This window comes from Xiphophorus maculatus, chromosome 14 (genome assembly GCF_002775205.1).
Source record: "Xiphophorus maculatus strain JP 163 A chromosome 14, X_maculatus-5.0-male, whole genome shotgun sequence".
NCBI classification, from domain to species: Eukaryota; Metazoa; Chordata; class Actinopteri; order Cyprinodontiformes; family Poeciliidae; genus Xiphophorus; species Xiphophorus maculatus.
Genome location: NC_036456.1, coordinates 22188828 through 22207292, shown reverse-complemented (window position 1 = coordinate 22207292; position 18465 = coordinate 22188828). Strand labels below are relative to the sequence as shown.

At 44.7% G+C, this 18465-nt stretch overlaps 3 protein-coding genes across 4 annotated transcripts; all 3 read right to left on the bottom strand.

Annotated features, from left to right (window-relative positions):
- Window positions 1–888: 888 nt before the first annotated feature.
- LOC111610966 (Fc receptor-like protein 5) lies at window positions 889–3218 on the bottom strand. Its single transcript, XM_023346281.1, has 6 exons — window positions 2729–3218; window positions 2581–2616; window positions 2227–2499; window positions 1902–2147; window positions 1242–1427; window positions 889–1050 (listed from the first exon to the last, which is right to left on the bottom strand). Exons 1-6 carry the CDS (start codon window positions 2757–2759, stop codon window positions 938–940), a joined length of 885 nt encoding a protein of 294 aa, XP_023202049.1. The 5' UTR covers window positions 2760–3218; the 3' UTR covers window positions 889–937.
- Window positions 3219–3295: 77 nt separating this feature from the next.
- LOC111610965 (RPA-related protein RADX-like) lies at window positions 3296–12671 on the bottom strand. 2 transcript variants are annotated; one of them, XM_023346280.1, is made up of 19 exons: window positions 12500–12669; window positions 11488–11599; window positions 11225–11414; window positions 11043–11152; window positions 10049–10174; window positions 9803–9969; window positions 9451–9607; window positions 9005–9113; window positions 8835–8926; window positions 7301–7426; window positions 7130–7231; window positions 6885–7058; window positions 6273–6397; window positions 6059–6204; window positions 5932–5982; window positions 5824–5864; window positions 5226–5492; window positions 5008–5142; window positions 3296–4536 (listed from the first exon to the last, which is right to left on the bottom strand). In XM_023346280.1, exons 1-19 carry the CDS (start codon window positions 12590–12592, stop codon window positions 4412–4414), a joined length of 2448 nt encoding a protein of 815 aa, XP_023202048.1. In that variant the 5' UTR covers window positions 12593–12669; the 3' UTR covers window positions 3296–4411. The 2 variants fall into 2 exon arrangements, with proteins under 2 accessions (XP_023202048.1, XP_023202047.1); XM_023346279.1 differs by having other exon boundaries at window positions 8835–9113; window positions 12500–12671.
- A 909-nt stretch (window positions 12672–13580) lies between these two features.
- On the bottom strand, window positions 13581–17581 carry LOC102220750 (intraflagellar transport protein 46 homolog). Its single transcript, XM_005816581.2, has 5 exons — window positions 16663–17581; window positions 15974–16272; window positions 14883–14976; window positions 14495–14626; window positions 13581–14406 (listed from the first exon to the last, which is right to left on the bottom strand). The coding sequence occupies exons 1-5, from the start codon at window positions 16789–16791 to the stop codon at window positions 14053–14055; spliced, it is 1008 nt and encodes a 335-aa protein (XP_005816638.2). The 5' UTR covers window positions 16792–17581; the 3' UTR covers window positions 13581–14052.
- Window positions 17582–18465: the final 884 nt, after the last annotated feature.

Genomic DNA, 18465 nt, shown 5'->3' with positions numbered 1-18465 from the left:
AGGATAACACTCCATGTCATAAAGTGCCAATCATCTCAGACTGGTTTCTTGAACCATGAGTTCACTGAACTCGACTGGCCTCCAGTCACCAGGTCCAACAGAAACCTTTGGGATGTGGTGGAACGGGAGATTCATATCAAGGATGTGGAGCCAACAAATCTGCAGCAACTGCTTGTTGCTATCAGGTCAATATGGACCAGACTCTCTGAGGAATGTTTCCAGTACCTCGTTGAATCTCTGCCACGAAGGACTAAGGCAGTTCTGAAGGCAAAAGGAGTCCAACCCGGTACCAGCAAGGTGTACCTAATAAAGTGGCCGGCGAGTGTGCATGCTCATGATTACTGATGAACAGCAGCTGGATCAATAACGGAGAAACAACCTGATTTAAACCAAACTCTTCAGTGGTCGTGCTAACAACCTGCTCATTGGTCGCAGGTTCTGCTGTGGGAGAGCAGCTGCAGTGTAGTGGAGAGCAAGAGGAGGGTCTGAGCAGCACGTACACAAGAATGACTGGCAGCACCAAGACCGTCCTCCTGGCTCTGATTGGTTGTTTATGAGTGGGAGTGTTTTATTTCTGCAAACAGCAGAAAGACAACAGATGGAGATGAAGAACAGGAGCTGAACTCTAACAGATTATCCGTCTCATATTCTGTCAGAGTGATAATTATAATATAAAAATATATTTTTAACTAGTTATCTAAGGCTGATTTTAAAACAAAGTACCTTTGATAAAAATGCACTGTGCTATGATTCATGGTGTCAGCTCAGATTGATGGAATTAAAAGAATATCATCGGTTTCATTTATTCATAAAGTTTCATTTATTCATAAAGTTTCATTTATTCATAAAATTTTATTTATTCAGACAATAAAACAATTTTCCCTGAAAACAAAGAGGAAGAAGAAATTTGGAGCAGAGCAGGATGAGACTGTTTGGTTCAGAAGTGATGCTCTGTGGTGACGTCATCATCATCATCATCATCATCATCATCTGGTACCAGCTCAGCCTGGGGGGGCGGAGTCATCTTCACACATGGTGACGGGTCACTTCCTGTATTTAGAGGAAGTTAAAGAGAAAACAATTTATTACCACTAATACAACTAATTCAGGAAACTGGATAATTAGAGACATTTATAAAGCAAATTAAAAAAAATATAACAACAAAACCAGAATCAGTGAAGAACATCTGTCAGTCAGTGATTGGTTGGATCATCAGGTCAGTAAATGATTCAGGGTTTTACCTTTGGTTCTGAGTCCAAATGAAAACAAGAGGAAAGAGCAGATGAAGAACAGGAACATCACCACCAGGTGGCAGAGCAGAGTGATGATGAGGAGAGGGGAAGGTGAGTAAGTGGGAGGAGCGTCGGTAGTGGGAGGAGCTTCGGTAGTGGGCGGAGCTTCAGGAGGGGCTGTGGTTGTTTTTCTTTCTGCAGAGAATCAAACCTGATCAACATTTAGAGATGAAACTGAAGAAATGTTTGTGTCTGACTGATGGATTCATTGGTTATTATTCACACTGATTACTGGAACACAAATAAACATTAAACACAGTTTGATCAGTTCAGTTAGCAGAACAAAGCATTTATTCTTGCATCTGTTACAAACTTGTTAAAACACATTTTAATATGATTTCAGAAAATAAGAAGCATTAAATTTAAACATCAACAGCCAGAGGAAAATGAAGCTTCTCATTGATGACAAAGCAACATTCAGACATGAGGAATGTTCTGACTAATTTGTATCAAACGTTTTAAACCAATATTTGAAATTTAGATGGTAGAAAAACAGTTCCTCTTAAAATTGTAGAAAGCTCAGATTATTGAATGAAAACTAAATATTAAAACACAGAGTTGTAGTGATCTACATGTTGCAAAACTAAAGAGAAGCTGCTGACCTCTGACCTTTGACAGAGATCCTGCTGGATGGAGACTCTCCATGACGGCTGATGTTACATTTATAGAGGCCTTCATCAGAGCTGGAAACATGGAGGAGGGTCATGTGACCTGATGGTCCATCACCAATGAAGGAGCCATCTTTATAGAAAGCAGCTGGGAGGTTGTGGGTTGGATTCTTTGCTCTGCAGCTCAGAGTGACGTCATCTCCCTCCATCACAGGGAGGACAGGACTCTGCAGGATCACTGATCCACCTCAACACAGAGACAAACTACAGCATTTCATCCATTTCCACACAGCTTCAGCAACACTAACTCCACAGTCTGATCTTACCAGAGACAGAGAGCTGGATGCTGCTGCTGCTGCTGGAGGATCCAGACATGGACTCACACCAGTACAGACCAGTGTCATGTTCTCTGATGCTGCTGGTTTTACAGGTAGATCCATCTTTTCTCCACCATCCATCTTTATCACACTCAGTCCTGGTCTCTGAGGTTGTGTTTCTCCTCACAGTCCATCCATCAGATCTGTTTTCATCCTCACAGATCAGAGTCACTGATTCTCCTCTAAAGAACTGAGATCTGCTGGGACTCACAGTCAGACGAACTGAAATAATAAAACATTCATCCTTTCATTAGTTCCACAGGATCAAATCTAGATCTAGAGTTAACAGAATCAGGTTGTAACCTTGGTTTGTTGAGCGGCTCAGCAGAGAGATCAGAGCTGCAGAGAAATGAGTCTCAGGTTAGTTGGAGCTTTAATCAGCTTCTGCTGTGGGAAGCAGCAGTGATCGTCTCTCAACATTTCCACACCAACATCCAGCAGATGGACTCACCCAGCAGCCTGAGGACAGATGTTCCCTCCATTCTGCAGCTGGATCCAATGAGACCAGCAGCAGTTTGACACTCACTGAAAACATCATTTGCCTCTTTATGCAACACTATGTCTTATTTTAGCTGAACACAAAGTTTTTTTTGCTAAAGTTTGTTGCTCAACTTAAAAACTTTTAACTTCAGTTTCCTGATTGTCAAACCAACTCAAACTTCTGTAGCTTTTAGTTCAACTGGTTTAAAATGTTTCTCTCCTAAAATCTTCCCTAAACTGTTTCTGCGTTTCTTTCAAGCCTCAGTTAAAAAGTCAAACTAAAAGTTTAACTTGTAGCAACAAAAATCTAACAGCTGTTATTAGCATGTTTTAGCACTTTGAGGTTCACAACCTAAACCTTCGGTTTGTTCTCAGTTTAAATCATTTCTGAGAAATAGAAACACATATTATATTTATCTCAGTTCCTTCCTGATTCCTGCAGGATCACAGGAGAGCTGCAGCTTAGAGACGTAATGTAGACGGTTTGGTTGTTTTTACTCTGAGTTGAAATGAAGGAAAATATATATAATACATTTTATATCAGTAAGTGCTGTTATTACAGCACTTTTAATGTCAACCTGGAGAAAAAAATCACAGAAATCTGACATTATATTCATTGAAACAACTAAAGTAAAAGGCAGCAGTCTCACAAAAAAGATAATTTTTTATATTTCAGGAAGTGTTTTTGTCTTCATCCTCCTGAATCAGTTCATTAGATCAACTCACTCTTGACTTCCAGGTTTTGAGGATGTGACCTTTGGGATCTCTGATCCCTTCGCCATAGAAACATCCGCTGTGTGCATGGTTAGTTAAAACACATTTCTGTGAATTTTGTTTTGTAGTTAGTTCATTTAAAGCTACAGTTGTGCTCTGTAAGCATCAGCTGTCAGTTCCGTCTCTGAACGGATAAAAACAGCCACTTCCTGAAGACGGCTTCAACTATTTGTGTAAATATGCTGGAGGAAAAACTGACCAATTTTCCTCACTCTGCTACTTTCTCCTGCTACTCTCCAGTTTGCATAATTTCCTGTTAATTCAGCTGTTATCTTTATGTTTTCTCAGTTTTGTTCTCTCCATAGATCTATAGATCTATAGAAGTTCAGTTTGGCTGTGAGAATCAGCTGAGATAATGCTGCTAAAAACTAAATGTTCTCCCTCACCTGTTAACTTTTTACTTTTCTTTAACATAGAAAGTAATGAAAACTTATGTAAAATTTATTTGGCACTTTATTAAGAAACTCAAAGTCACTTTACAATAAAAACCAGATGAACTGAATCAGTTCTTCTGGTTTCTATTCTGAATAAAATGAAAATCCTTTGATTGGTGACTAAGATTAAAAAGAATAAAAGTTACTTTTTACTAAGGTCCATTAAGATGACATGTTATAAAATGTTGCTACATAAATAAACTGAATAAATAAATAATACTTTCTGGAACCTCTTATTGTATCGTTCCGTTTCCCTGGGGAACAGATATGATGGGACACAGAGCCCCACTTGTCCACCGGGTTGGTCCAGAGGATAAAACCTCCTCAGCTCAGGTCTCCATGACAACCACTAGATGTTTTGGGTCTGAAGAGTCAGAGTTTGATTACGATGTTTATTGAAAAGTTCTTGTTGGTTCTTCTGGGTCGCAGTGAGGAACCTTCAGGTGTCAGTCCTTCAGCTGGAAACCTCGACTCAGAACCAGTTCGGTTCTGGCTCCGCCCAGGTGACACGCCTCCAGGACGCAGACCAGCCTCTGATTGGCCAGCTGGGGCGCCATGGCGATCAGGTCAGCTGAGAGAGAGAGAGAGAGAGAGAGGTTAGCTTGATCGTCCCGGAGAGGCCAGGTGGGTAGTAACTAGTTACATTTACTTGAGTAACTTTTTACTACGCTGTACTTTTTACTTTTACCGTCAAGTTTCAGATTTTTTACCACTGGATGAGAAACAAACATGTTTTTACCCAAAAAGACTCACAGCTGCAGTTTCTACGGTTTTACTGGCAGAAACTGATTTATTTGATCTGATTTTGTTACTTTATGTTATTTTGATCTTAAAAATGCAAAAAATTTTCACATAACTTTATATTTTTTTCTGTCTGATGATGTAATTTTTAAATATTAAATGATTGATAATCTGATCAGTTACTCAGAACTTCAGTAAAACTTTTTACTTTTACTTGAGTAAAAACACGTTGAAGTATTTCTACTCGTAGCTGAGTTTCCTGGTTCTGTTCCTCCGCTGTGATCGGGACGTCTGGACTCACCTGGAGACGGCGGCGGTGTGTGTGAAGAGAAGGCTCCCTGGGACAGGATGGAGGTCCAGGTGTTGGCGTGGCGATGCGAGGAGGAGGACAGGTGAGGCAGGAAGACGGCGTCGATCGTCAGGCCGTCGGACAGAGCTGGAGGGAGAACCAGAGACAGTCAGAACCGGTCCGGTCCGGTCCGGCCCGGTCCGCTCCGGCGTCTCTCTGTGGGTCGGTACCTCTCAGCCTCACGGTGTAGTAGTCTCTGGGGGTGGAGCCAAAGCTCTCTGCGCTGGCCCCGCCTCCCATCGCCATGGCAGCAGCCTGCTCTTCCCTGTGACTGTAGTCGAAGCACAGCGGTAAGGTTTCCGTGGCGACGGGTGAGAATGTCGGTGGGAGGGCGGCGGCGTAGGATGAAGAGTCATCATCATCATCATCTTCATCATCATCCTCATCTTCTTCGCCAGCGGGGACCACGAACTCCATGGAGGCTTCAAACAGGATCTCTGCAGAGAGACGGGTCCACACGGTTCTGATCCGGTTCTGGACCACAATCCATTTCATCCCCACAGAACCCTGGGACCACTGTGGCTGAGCACTGCTGGTCAGCTGGCTTAAAGAAAACTCCTACACCCTGACCGACAAAAACTACAGGAAATATCTCTGGTTCTGGAACTCCAGGAAGGTCCGGATCATTTCTGGCCCGTTAACCGGTTCTGACCCGTTTTACTCTCCTGTATTTCCTCATTATTTCTGCCACCATGTTTCCAGCGGTTCTGACCCGTTTGGACCTGCTGACCGTACGGAGCGAACAGAACCAGAACCGGACCGCCTCACCTGTCCTGTTGGGTTCTGGCTGGACAGCGAGCAGAGGACGCCTGTGGAGACAGAACACGTCCGTCAGAGAGACACTGAGACAGACGGGCGTCCTCTGTGACCTCTGACCTCTTGCTGGGCGTCTCCGGCATCAGCAGCTTCCTCCGCCTCCCGGACCTCCTGCAGGGACAAACCCAGAGACCTGAGACCGGTCCTCATGTGGAGACGTCCCCCTGCGACCGGCCCGCCGTCTCACCGTGGCGCGCCTGCGAGACGCGGCGTGGACGCGCTGAGGGACGAGGACGGAGACGTCGGGCAGAACGGGGAGGACGACGGCGCCCTGAAGGACGGCGGACGCGGCGAGGGCGACGGCCTGTCCGTCCAGAACAAACAGCGGTCCTCCTGGGGGACGACAGAACCGGGTCAGCTCCGGGTCCGATCGGGCCAGAACCGTCTGGGCTCGGCCTCACCTCCCCCGTGCAGCTGTAGGTAACCATGGAAACGGTCGACTGGAGGCAGAAGGTGCGTCGCTCCCGGTAACAGAGCCGCTCCAGCTCCCTCTGAAGCTCCGCCCCCTGCAGGAACCCAATCTCACCTGGAAAACAGAACCGGAACCAGAACCGACCAGCAGAGGTGAGTAGAAAAAAAAACTAAACTTATTTTAACTAAAGTAAAACTAAAAAAGTGACCAAAACATCAACGATAATATTTAAAAATTACATCAGACAAATCAAAATATAAAGTTATTTGGGAGTTTTGGTATTTTAAAAATCAAAATGAAAATAATTCATATAAATAACATTTAACAAATCATAATGTCAAACAGGACATTAAATCTTGTTATGACTCATTAACGGTTATCCACGAAAATACATTTTCCCCAGAAAGGCAGGAATGAAAGTTTGAAGAGAAGAAAAAATGTCAATGAAAGGTTGATTTTATGATCCTGTTCTACAAACGTTCAAGTAAAAAGTACAGCAGAGTGAAAATACTCTAAAAGTACTTTACTGTCTAAAAAGTTACTTCAGTAAATGTAACTAGTCACTGCCCCACTCTGTCAGGACTTTTGCACAAGGGCTCACCTCTCCTCTCCCTCATGAGCGTTTCCAAGGAGACGGGAGGAGGTGGGAAGATGAAGAACCCTCCAATCAGAGCCCTGCTCAGCACCTGCTGGTCCTCCTGGCCCCTCAGCCACCGCAGGAAGCTCCGGACCGGCTGCAGCCGCCGGTAGCTCATCCGGGGGTGGTGACCCTGCCCTGCCGGCCAATCAGAGCACAGGTCAGAGGTCAGGCTGGAGCAGGAGAGGAAACGGCAGGTTGAGGCCTACCTGTGCAGTACACCTGTGTGTAGGTGGTGTTGGTGAGGTAGAGCCAAGCGGGGTTCTGGTGGGTCGTGACGGGCCGGAGGCGGGTGCAGACCACCACGGACACTGCAGACAGAGCAGGAACATCTGGGCTGCTGCTGCAGCTGCGGAGCGACCGCTGCCGGGCTCACCTACGTGGGTGGAGCTTCATCTGCGTCTCAGGCTGCGACGTGGAGAACAGCTTCACCATGATTGGCTGTTCGCTGCTGCCATCCTCCAATCGGAGCCAGCGGTACTCCAGAAGCCCCGCCCCTCGACCATCTGACGGAGAACAGGAAGGGAAGTAATTAAACAGAAACGCGCAATAGTGAAACCAGGAACAAGACACCAGAACAAAAACAAAACAAAAAAATAATAAAAGTTTTGTTTTTTTGCTAACTGTACCAAGAAAAAAAAAATCCAGTCAGTTGTAGGTTGATTTCACACCTGACAGTCCAGTAGACTCAGTTTATTGGGGACAAAAGTTGCAACATTTGCTGCCTTTCTAGCTGCTGTGGTTCCTTTCACCCCTTTGAGAAACCTGTTCCCTTTTCCGCCTGTGGAGGCGCTGCACATAAAAACCACTGAAGGAAATTACATAAAAACCTCTGAAGAAGACATGGAGCGTAACTTCCTTCTTCATGAAACGTAAACACAAATGGAGGGTTGGAGTTTTTAGCCGTTGTTGGATTTCTCCTTTGTTTTTGGTAAAAGACCTCAAGCCATTTCTCCCGCTAGTGCTACACTAGCATGTTTGTTTTGGTTGTATTTACCCAGAATGCCCTGCGCTGTAGTCCACTTCCTGCTTTTGGAGTCGTCTTTAGTCCGCTTGGTGTTCATACACGTTTTTGAACCAAACGAGACTTAACTTCAGGGAAACCGAGGCCGAGGTTTGAAGGCAGACCAGAGTTCAGGTTCTTTGTCCACATCAGTGTCTGATTACGCTTTCAGACCAAAGGAACCGAACTTTGTAGGCCAACAAACTAGAGTTCAATTAAAGCAGACTAAACAGGCCTGGGCTGAATACATCCTTAGAGGTTTTAAAATGATAAACTTTCTGTTTGAATTCAGGTTCTTTACAGAGTAAATCTGAGCCTTTTCTGTAGGTGGTAAAAAATACAGAGCTGATTAACATGCTGGGCTTTATTTTCAGGTTCACTTGAAAAGAACATGCGTCTTCTTTAGGTGTAACTAATCTCCAAATAAACTTTATTTTTCTGATAAACTTTCTAAATAGGTAATTAAGGATTGCATCTTTATTTTTCTGTGCAAACTTGGACATATTTATGTAAATTTGTTTAGTTCTGCAATATTTTACCAGAAACCGTCTCAGAAAACGTCGTCTAGCATGTTATTTTTAGTGACGCTTTAATGACAACGACTCACAAGACAAACTCAGCCTTATTGAAAAATGGAAGGAAAGTAAAAACTGTTAAAAATAAATATTTCTGACTCGACATGCCAGACAAAATCTCACTTTTGTTGTACTTGTCATCAGATTTGGGGAAGTTTGGTTTGCAGAGTGCCAACGTTCAAAAGGCCATAACTTCTTCATTTATTTATTATTTCTGTATGTTTTAGAGAACAATCCCAGAATCTTTAAATAACTCAAAACGCCCACAAAGAAACTTGGTCCTGGTTCTGTCATGGCGGGTCACATATATGACCTCCATCAGCATTTCTGTCTCACCTTTGTTCCGGACTCGCTCCGACCGACCAGCGAAGGTCAGCAGGCCGATGACATCACACAGGGAGCCGTGACGACGCTCCTGGAACTCCTTGCTGGTTGTATTGGATGACAGGACAGGCGGGTCGGCGGGAGGTTTGGACCGGGACAGACGGACACAGACGGACACAGACCTGTTGTAGAAGCTGTGTGACGGCGCAGGTGGGACGCTCTCAGGTGAGACGGACGACTCAGAGACGACGCAGAGCTGAGCTGCCGGGTTCCTGCTGTTCACACTGATCTCTGCAACAGAGACGGGCCGGGTCATGACTGCAGAACCTGGTCCGCTCAGCGACTGCAGAGACCCCACATCATCACTCCTCCACCACCGAGAGGCGCACCTATCCCACATTCAGCTGTTCTGGATCGGATCGGTAAAACTCAGTAGAGGAAAAAGTGAATTTCACTTATAACGTGGGAAAATGTTTAGTTTTTCTGAAAAGTTTCTTGTCGGTTAGTTTTACTCTTATCTCAAACGTACCAAGATAGACTAGATACCAAAATAAAATATACGGTTTTAGTTTTTTGCAGTGCGCTGGAAATGTTTCCGTCTCCACAGGAAGTCCAGAGTTCCTCGTACCGATGTCGTCGACCTCGGCCGGGTAGTGCTGTTTGACCCGGAAGCGTCGCAGGCTGATGATGTCACCGAGCTCCAGGCGGCGGTACCAGCTGACGCACACACTGTTCCACAGCACCACACACACGCTTCCTGTCCGGTCGCAGGCCTGCAGCACGGCCTGGAGAACACATGGAGACAGCTGTAGGGCACGGCTGTGGAGGAGTGATGCTGTGGGGAGCAGGAGCTGCTCAGGGTTTCATCTAAAGGTTTCTTCCTGAGCAGGAAGTGATTCATTCCCAGCTTTACAGATGAAAATCGGCCCACAGCATCACACGTCCTCCACCGAGCTTCATGTTATGCGTTTCCCACTGACCTTATATGGGCATTCACAATTCCTGTCTGTCCTGCCATAGTACATCAGGTGGGACTTGTTGATGATGCGTACGATCAGCTGATGCTGGATGGCGCCCCTGGAGACGCCGCGGTGGCTGGACAGGAAGCGTTCCCGCAGCTCGGACACGGTAACAGACGGCTGTCGTCCTGGCAACACACACTCAGGTCATGTGACGGACTAATTAGTAACTTCCCTTGATGAACCTGTGCTGCGATTGGCCCCTACCTTCCTCCTCCTCCTCCTCCTCGCTGTCAGTGGGCGGAGCCTCCGTCCACTCCTCGCCGCTGTAGTCCACGTTATTCCACAGAGGGAGGAAGACGCTCCTGCTGGCTCTGAGAGGAAGCAGCGCACCTGACCGACCATAAACCAATCAGATGGCAGGAAAAACTCTGGTGATTCTACTGCAGGGGTGTCCAAAGTGTGGCCCAGGGGTCATTTGTGGCCCACACACTGACATTTTGTGGCCTCTTAAATGCAAGTTAATAATGATACAACTTTTAATTTTAATCAGAGTTAAATTATTGCTGATAATTTATAATTTTCTTGCAATGGAAAATATTAAGTATAACACAATATTTATATGTATTTTTATGACCACAGAAGTTTTCTAATGAATAGAAGCACATTTATCCAGAGTTTTACTCAAAAGCTGACATTACAGAAACCAAGTCAGCTTCTATTTAATTCATTAAACTTGCAAACATTTTGAAATAAAGTGACCCAAATCCTGCTTTTATAACTGAGAATAAACTTGTTCCATAAGAATTTGAAAACTAGACGCCTTTAGTTTAATAAAAACAAATGTGCAAAATAATTTTAAATATTTGGTCCTACAATAAATAACATCAACATTTTCTGAAGCATTCATCAAGTCATAAACATAAAAATTGTCCTTTAAATTATTCCCATTTGAAATAAGCTTCTTCAGGAAACCACTTACTTTAAAATGTTTGATTTAAGTCACTAAGCTGCTCACAGTAACTGCATTTAATCATTTTATCAGATGTACTGATATTTATTGATGCTCTAGTGCAGGGGGGTCCAAAGTGGGTCCTGGAGGCCCGGCATCCTGCATGTTTTAGTCTCTCCCTAGTTTAACGCACCTGGATCCAATGATACAAATAACATTTATTGGGATAACTATAAACCACCTGCTTCTGAATTGAAGATTTTCGCCCACATGACAAAAAGTTTGGATTCTGGTTCTACTGGTTCTCACCTGCTGGTTCTGATGGTCCGAACCAGGGCAGAGAGTCCCAGTCCGCCTCGGACCTCCTGACTCCCTCCTCCTCCTCCTCATCGTCAACCTGAACGCTCACCATCCTGTAGCTGCAGGGGGCGGAGCCTCAGTCAGTTCCTCTCATGACATCACTGCACAGCGTCTCACCTGGCTGCACTCACCTGTCTCTGTCTGCAGAGGCCCCAGGGCATTCTGGGAGTTGGGCGCTCAGGGCCGGGATGAAGGCGGCGTTACGGAGCGCCGACCCCGGCTTCAGGACCCGCCTCTCCACCAGCCGGTTCAGACCGGGGTCCAGAGTCACCTGGAGGCGGCAGTCACCGTCTGTCAGCGTGACGTCATACAGGTCCTCACCTGGAGACAGAGGGCAGATGAAGGTCACAGAGGATAGAGGACACTGTGTCTGCCTTGTTTCTGTCCAGCTCACCACTCAGGACGGCCTGGGGGAAGTAGATGGCGGACGCCGGGTCTCTGCTGTAACGACGAATGTCCACAACATGCAGGGACTCCCTGCAGACAACTGGAGAGGACGAAGACGCCTGCAAGACAAGCAGAAGGGGGAAAAAAACAAAGAAATTTGGAGGAGAACACAGACTGATCCTTAGTTTGGTACCAAAAGAACCATCTACAATGGGGTGACTCAGTCTTTTCCCACACAAACATATTAAAATGTATTTTCCAGTCTGGATGCAAGAAAAATGATTTCATGACTTGAATAAATAAGATGCGCCAGCAGGTGTTTGGTCCATTTTATTCCATTTTGATCACAGGTCAGAATCTCTCATCTGGTCCAATTAGGGATCAGAACCAATCAGTGGAACCAAAATAAAGCTTTCAGAGCATAGATAACTTATGTCAGATTTGAGTATTTTTTGACAGAAACAAATAATAGACTAAGCAGAAAGGACAGCACTCAGAGATAATATTTCCCATTCTAAACCTGCTTAGGAAATCTTGAAATTGAAACCAACCAACCTTATTTCCCATTAATTAATAATGTTACTAACCTTTTAATAAAATAGCTACATTATAAGGACCACACAGTTAATTCGGGATGAACTGATCAATCTCAAGGTTCTTTATTTTAACAGTTCTGAACTGATCAGAACCTGACCTGTCAGACTCACTAAACACATCATCTGCCTGCGCTGCACCGGTTTAAAGCCATCAGAACCGAACCAACTACAGCTAATCAGCTGCTAATTAACAGCCGAACTGATGGTCTGGGTGCGTTTCATAAGAACCCGAACCAAACTGAACTCCACAGAATAGCTGCTGTTGTTGATAAGCGGAACCGCCTTAAAGCAGCTGGGTTCTGAATGGAGTCTGGTGGAGGAGGATTCGATCACAGAGGCGGGACGGAAGCCGCTAACAGCCGCTCCTGCTCCCGTTCAGCTCATCAGGACGGTACCGGTAACAACAAAGCTCTGGGTTCTGACCTGGTTCGGAGCGGGTCTGGACCTGGTCAGGGTCCTGTGGAAGATGCAGCCGTCTGCCGCCATGTTAGCCCTGTCAATTCCAGAGAGGTGCATTGTGGGAAATCGAGGCCAACTGTTTGACCTCCGTGGAGCCTACAGATGGAGAACCGCTGTTCTAGAAATTATTCCTGAGTGAAAATGCATTCCTTTATGGAGAAATAAAATTACGGAATCTAATTAAAATTTTATAAAACATATATTATAATTATACATAAAAACATTTATTTGTTATTACTTTGCTTCTTGTGCTAAAATCATGTATTAACTGAAATTCCTATTGCGTTTCAATGAAGAGAACGAGGAGAAACATCATTGGATAAAATTAAATCTTTATTTAACAAAACAATCACTCAATTGTCTGTTTTAAATAATTAGATTTCATGTTTAATTTCTGTTAAGGTGTTACATTAGTGTGTTCATGGTTTAATATTGACTGTAATTTAATTATAAGTGGTAATATTCTGAGAATAAAAATATTTCATTTTTCACAGACAGATCATTTACTCTTCAGGTTATAAAGTTTCAGACTGATGGAAATATTTGTGTGATTATTGTGATTTTTTTACTGTCTACATGCATAATGTTGAAGCTTTAGTGAAACATTATTTTAAATAAGTTTATTAAACAGCTAACATGTGATTTCTGGTTCTCACCTCCCCAGGATCTCTGAGCCAGTTTCTGTCACTCCTCACCTGATTGTTCTGCTGTTCTTCTTCTCTCTCCGGTTGTTCTGGTTCTGTGTTGTTTGTCGTCTTAAAATAAAAAAATGTTTCTTCTATCTCAGAGTTTTGGTCATTTATTAGCCGTTTTCTTTTTGCTGGTATTGTGTTACTTTTAATCATAAACTAAACTCACCTGTTCCTCATAAAGTGACAAATATCTAATTCTTATTGATGACAATTTACTAAAAAAGAAAACAGAAACCATCTTGCCGAAAACTAAACTAAGGAAATTGTTTGTCTTCCTTTCAATAAGGTTCAGATCTACAATGATTTGCTAAGTTTAGCTGCATTTTTATTAAAATATTGAAATACAATTGTAATTAGTTTTGTAATTTTATTTGTAAAATAAAAAGTGTGACCCAGAAGTGCTTTAAGGTTCAGGACTGCGCTTCGTCTGCTCCATCAGATCATGAAGTCCTTAGCAGAACTCTGCAGAACCCGACCTTAGTTAAGAGTTCAGGTTTTATTTAACAAATTTAATTATTAACAGGAGTCACGATGATTTCTCTGGTTCTGCTCCTTCATCCCTGCTGGTGGTTCTGACCGGGTTCTGGTTCCACTCCTCCAATGCTTCAGGAGATGAAGTCAAACTTCCTGGATGTAAAACCTGTTGCCATGGTGATGCTGATCACCTGCTATCCAACCAGAACCAGTTGGTTCTGTACGGTTCTCCTGCTCTCACCCTTTATTGGACAGCAGAACCAGAGAAATAATCTGAAACCAGAACCCCTCAGTCATCAGAACCGGTGCAGCACTAAGCTGGGGCTGTGGCCCCTGACCTCTGACCTCTGCCTACACTCGGCTGGTGAAGTGCTGGGAGTCTCTGAACTCCAGGTAGAGGCAGAAGAGCAGGTGCAGGCTCTGGACCCTGGTTCCGTGGACGGGGATGTCCAGCAGGCTGCAGACCAGGTCGGCGTACTGCAGCAGGCTGCAGGCCAGGCGGGCCGGCGGCAGCTGCAGGGCCCCCAGCAGCTCCTCCACCTCCGGGGGCCACTCCTGCATCAGGCTGTCCAGGTCCGGCATGGTTCTGCTGTAGCGCACACTGGCCGGCGGCTTGGACCGGTGCAGCGCGCTGATGCTGTCCACCCAGCTGTCCACGGCCCGGGGATTGGTCCGCGGGCCCGCCACGCTCGGAACCTTCTTCAGCTGCAAAGGGGAGACAGAGCGGGGTTCTGGTGGTACCGGACCGGACCCTGGAGGCTGCAGGTGTGTGTGTGTGTGCAGGTGTGTGTACCTCTGTGGTTCCGTGCTGTTTGGTTTCCTCTGACAGCCACAGAGACAGAACCGTCGGGTCCGACTGCTTCACACTTGGCTCATCCAGAACCAGTAGGCCCAGGTTGTCTGGTTTCCCATCCGGCCTCGGTACCTGAACACACCACACACATTTCAGATCAGGGCAACCCGGTTGAGACGGTTCTGAAGGTTTGATTTGGACCCAGTTCTGATCCAGGGTTCGTTTTCCAGCAACCTTAGAACAAACAGAACCAACTGTAGTTCTGAGAGTTTATAGAGAACAGCTGGGGTTCTGTCCAAGACCGGTACAGAACAGACTGGACCACGGTTCTAAAACATGTTCTATCAATAGACGGCCTGGTTCTGACCCGGTTCCCAGTGTTTGGTACCTTTAGGAAGGCATCGATGTCTCCTACAGCTGGGATGAAGTCCGGGATGAAGGGCTTAAGGCAGAGGTCCAGTTCCTGGTTCTGAGGAGAGTACCTGAGAGGAAATTGACCTGTGTATCAGATCCAGATGTTCTGACCCAGTGGAGCATGTAGAACCTGCAGGACTCTGGTTCTGGGCTGATTCTGGACTCCCTGCAAGAACCTTCTCATCTCTACATCATTAACCTGTGAAGCTACAGGAGAACCAGATGGTTCTGATCCATTATATGTAACAATAACACATCACATCCGGATCAGAACCAACTAAACTCTTTCAAGTGTAGAGAGCAGAAACCAGAACCTGGAGCTTCAACTGCAAATTCTACTGGGTCAGAAAAGCCAGGTTCTGTTACATACAGAACCGAGTGATAACCCACATCCTACTGGTGTCAACATGCTAGCATTAGCCCTCATGCTAACGTTAGCCTTATAGCTAAAATTCTAATAATAATTATATTTAGTATACAGAACAGAGTAAATTACTATTAGTCAACATGCTAATAACTAACATATGCTAATGAAAGCTGTTTAGCTAACCTTCACATTTGAATTAATTTTTAGCTCATTCAAGTTCAAAAATACTTAAAGGGAAATTTAATCTTGTTATAACTCATATTAATTAAAATTCTTCAAAGAGTTATTATAGATAGTGGCAGCTGCTACACATTGGTTTTTGTGGGGTATTGCTAGCAACATGGTAGCGATACCCCACATGCTACTTATAGCATTTTAGCTAATCTTAGCATTTTAACCAATTTTTTATTTTATACTAACGTTTGTAAACTGAATGTTTGAGCAACAATGCTAAATTTAGCTAAAATATAGTCTATAGTATGTGGAGTGTAATTAGCATGTTGACTATTTTAGGTTATATAACAATGTTTTCATACTGATTGGACTAAGTCCATATTATCAGAACCAACCTGTCCAGCTTTAAGTGAGTGGGACAGATGTTCAGAACCATCTACAGTGGAATTCAGGTCCTTGTATGAACCAAAGGTTCTGTTGGTTCTACATGGTTCTGAAGGACTGAGGTGTGTGTCTTTGCTCACCGGGTGATGTACTGGAACAGCTCTCTGATCTCCGTGGTAACCGGCAGGTTGGAGTAGTCTGCAGGGTCGTACACTCCCTCCAGAGTTTCAGTGGGCTCATCGTCATCATCATCTTCATCAGACTCCTCCTCATCGGAGTCCTCCTCTTCTTCCTCCTCCTCTTCCTCCTGGGTCAGACCGGGCCCTGGCTTCAGCCCCGCCAGCTCTGTGGCCCTCACAGGTCTGTGCTTCTCATCCAGCGGGATCCTGCTGCTGCTGGTGGACATGATGCCAAGAACCTTATTGCTGCTCCACTCGGGCTGACAGGAGGAAAACATGGAGGTCAGAGAGAAGCAGTCTGACCTCTGACCCCTGAGGATCAGCTGAAAGGCCATCAGGAAGTAGAAAACCCCAATCTAAGAGAGGCGGCGTTGGCGGGAATCCTTTTATTGATGTTTAGAAAACCTGCATTAATTTGTTAATTATTTCAAGAACCAAAAACTGAGGAGACATATTTTATTATTATATATATATAATATATAAAGTTATATAAAATATATTGTTAAAGCTGTTTTGTTTTGGGGTTTTTTTGCACAATTTTCTAGAGGGGAAATAACAAAATTAATCTTTTCTGAGCCTAAAACTCCGAGTTTTAGACTCCCGGCTTCCAGATTTAACAGCGGGCAGCTCAGCAGGCTGTGACCGGGTACCTGTCTCTGTCCTCGGGGAGTCGGGCTGTAGACACTCGGTACCTCCTCTCCGTCCTCCACGTCCAGACTCTCGTCGTAGGGTTGGTTCCTCAGCAGCTGGGGGTCCTTTCCCCGGTCGGTCCGCTCCATGGGTCACAGCTGCCTGAGGAGATTCGGGTGGTACCTGGGTTACAGCAGCTTCAGCTTCAAACCGTTACCTGATGTACCGAAAGCAAACCTAACAGAACTAGCGAAGCTTTAGCCCGAGCTAACCGCTACCAGCAGCTCGTAAATCGGCTTTTAAACGACTAAAAGCACAAAGTAACCCAGTAAAAGCGCAGCGAAAACTTCAAATTCGTCGTTAAAGACTGAAAATAATCGCCTGACTGCAGTTTAAATCTGTTTATCCTCAACCAAACGCTTCTTGTTACAGCAGTTATAGAAGCGACTGAGGAATGTACTGTATCCTAGCAACGGAAGATGGTTGGCAGCCAGATGATGTGGAGCATCACCGCCACCTACTGGTCTGGAGGGGAATCAGGCGTTTATAACCCGGGATGGCAGAGGCATTGGAGGTACACAAGAAAATACATCTTTTTCCTTTGTACTTCTGCTTGTGATCGCTTCAAATTTTGTTTTGTCAGATATTTCAGACTTAATAGTGTTTTTGATTTCTGTCTTACTATGTTTAATGTCAATGGCTACAGTAGCTGTCTGTGCTGCTTGCTAAGCAAACATATCTGCTTGTCATTGGGGCCTGCCATGCAAAGCAATGGCAGGAACCTATTACTATTGTCGGAGAGAAGCGTCTCTTTAATATTATTATTGGGGCCTGCCCATAGCAATGCATAAGGAGAGCAGTACTGACTTGCGAAGCAAGTCAGTACTGCCTCCATGCATTGCATGGCAGGCACCTATTATTCTACACCCAATAGAATGTCTCTTTATTGGGGCCTGCCATGCAAAGCAATGGCAGGAACCTATTACTATTGTCGGAGAGAAGCGTCTCTTTAATATTCTTTATTTTTCTTCCGTAACCGTTAATGCGGCTCGTACCGCTGGGTGCACACCTACAAATGAGGTATCAAAACGTGCAGAAAATTCACGCCATTGGAGCTATTACTTGTGGTGGGATTTGGGCTTAACGTGGCGACATAATTCGCAAAAAACTACGAAAAAAACCCCATTATAACTCAATGGGAAAAATCCTAGAAATACCCTATTTTTGAGGATTTGCTGTGTCGTCACAAATTCACCTAGAAATGCCATTCAAATTTCATTTTGTAGATACGTCTGTGATCTCTTCGAAAGTGAAGACGGCTCGTCGATACCAGTTATGGTTTGTCCACAATTTGCCTCTAAGCGACCCAAAGTTTCTCATTTTTGCTCATATTAGAGTGACAGCCGACCTCGGTTCATATCTGGGCACAACATTTCTTTCTCTCATCACTGTAAATGCTCTGAGTGAGGTACAGATATGAATCTCGGGACTATCGCAGAAGACACATTGAACTGTCATACGCTTAAAACGCTTTTCGAATATGTATTACGGTTCCCGAACAAAAAGGATTTGTTTCCAATGCTTTTTTTCAGTAAAGTGTGTTTGCTCAAACACACTTGTGTGTTTGAGAGCTCACAGCTCAGAGCTCACACCTGCTGAGACCATTATTTGCCATAGCAACGGAACTCAAGAGGCTATTGGCTGCTGGTTAGGACTACGAATACGCATCGTTGTAGTTCTATCTATCCTCAGTTGAAACAGATCAGGACTGAGAACTGGCCTTTACAACTACTTGCTGCTTTGGGCTGTATATAACTGATTTA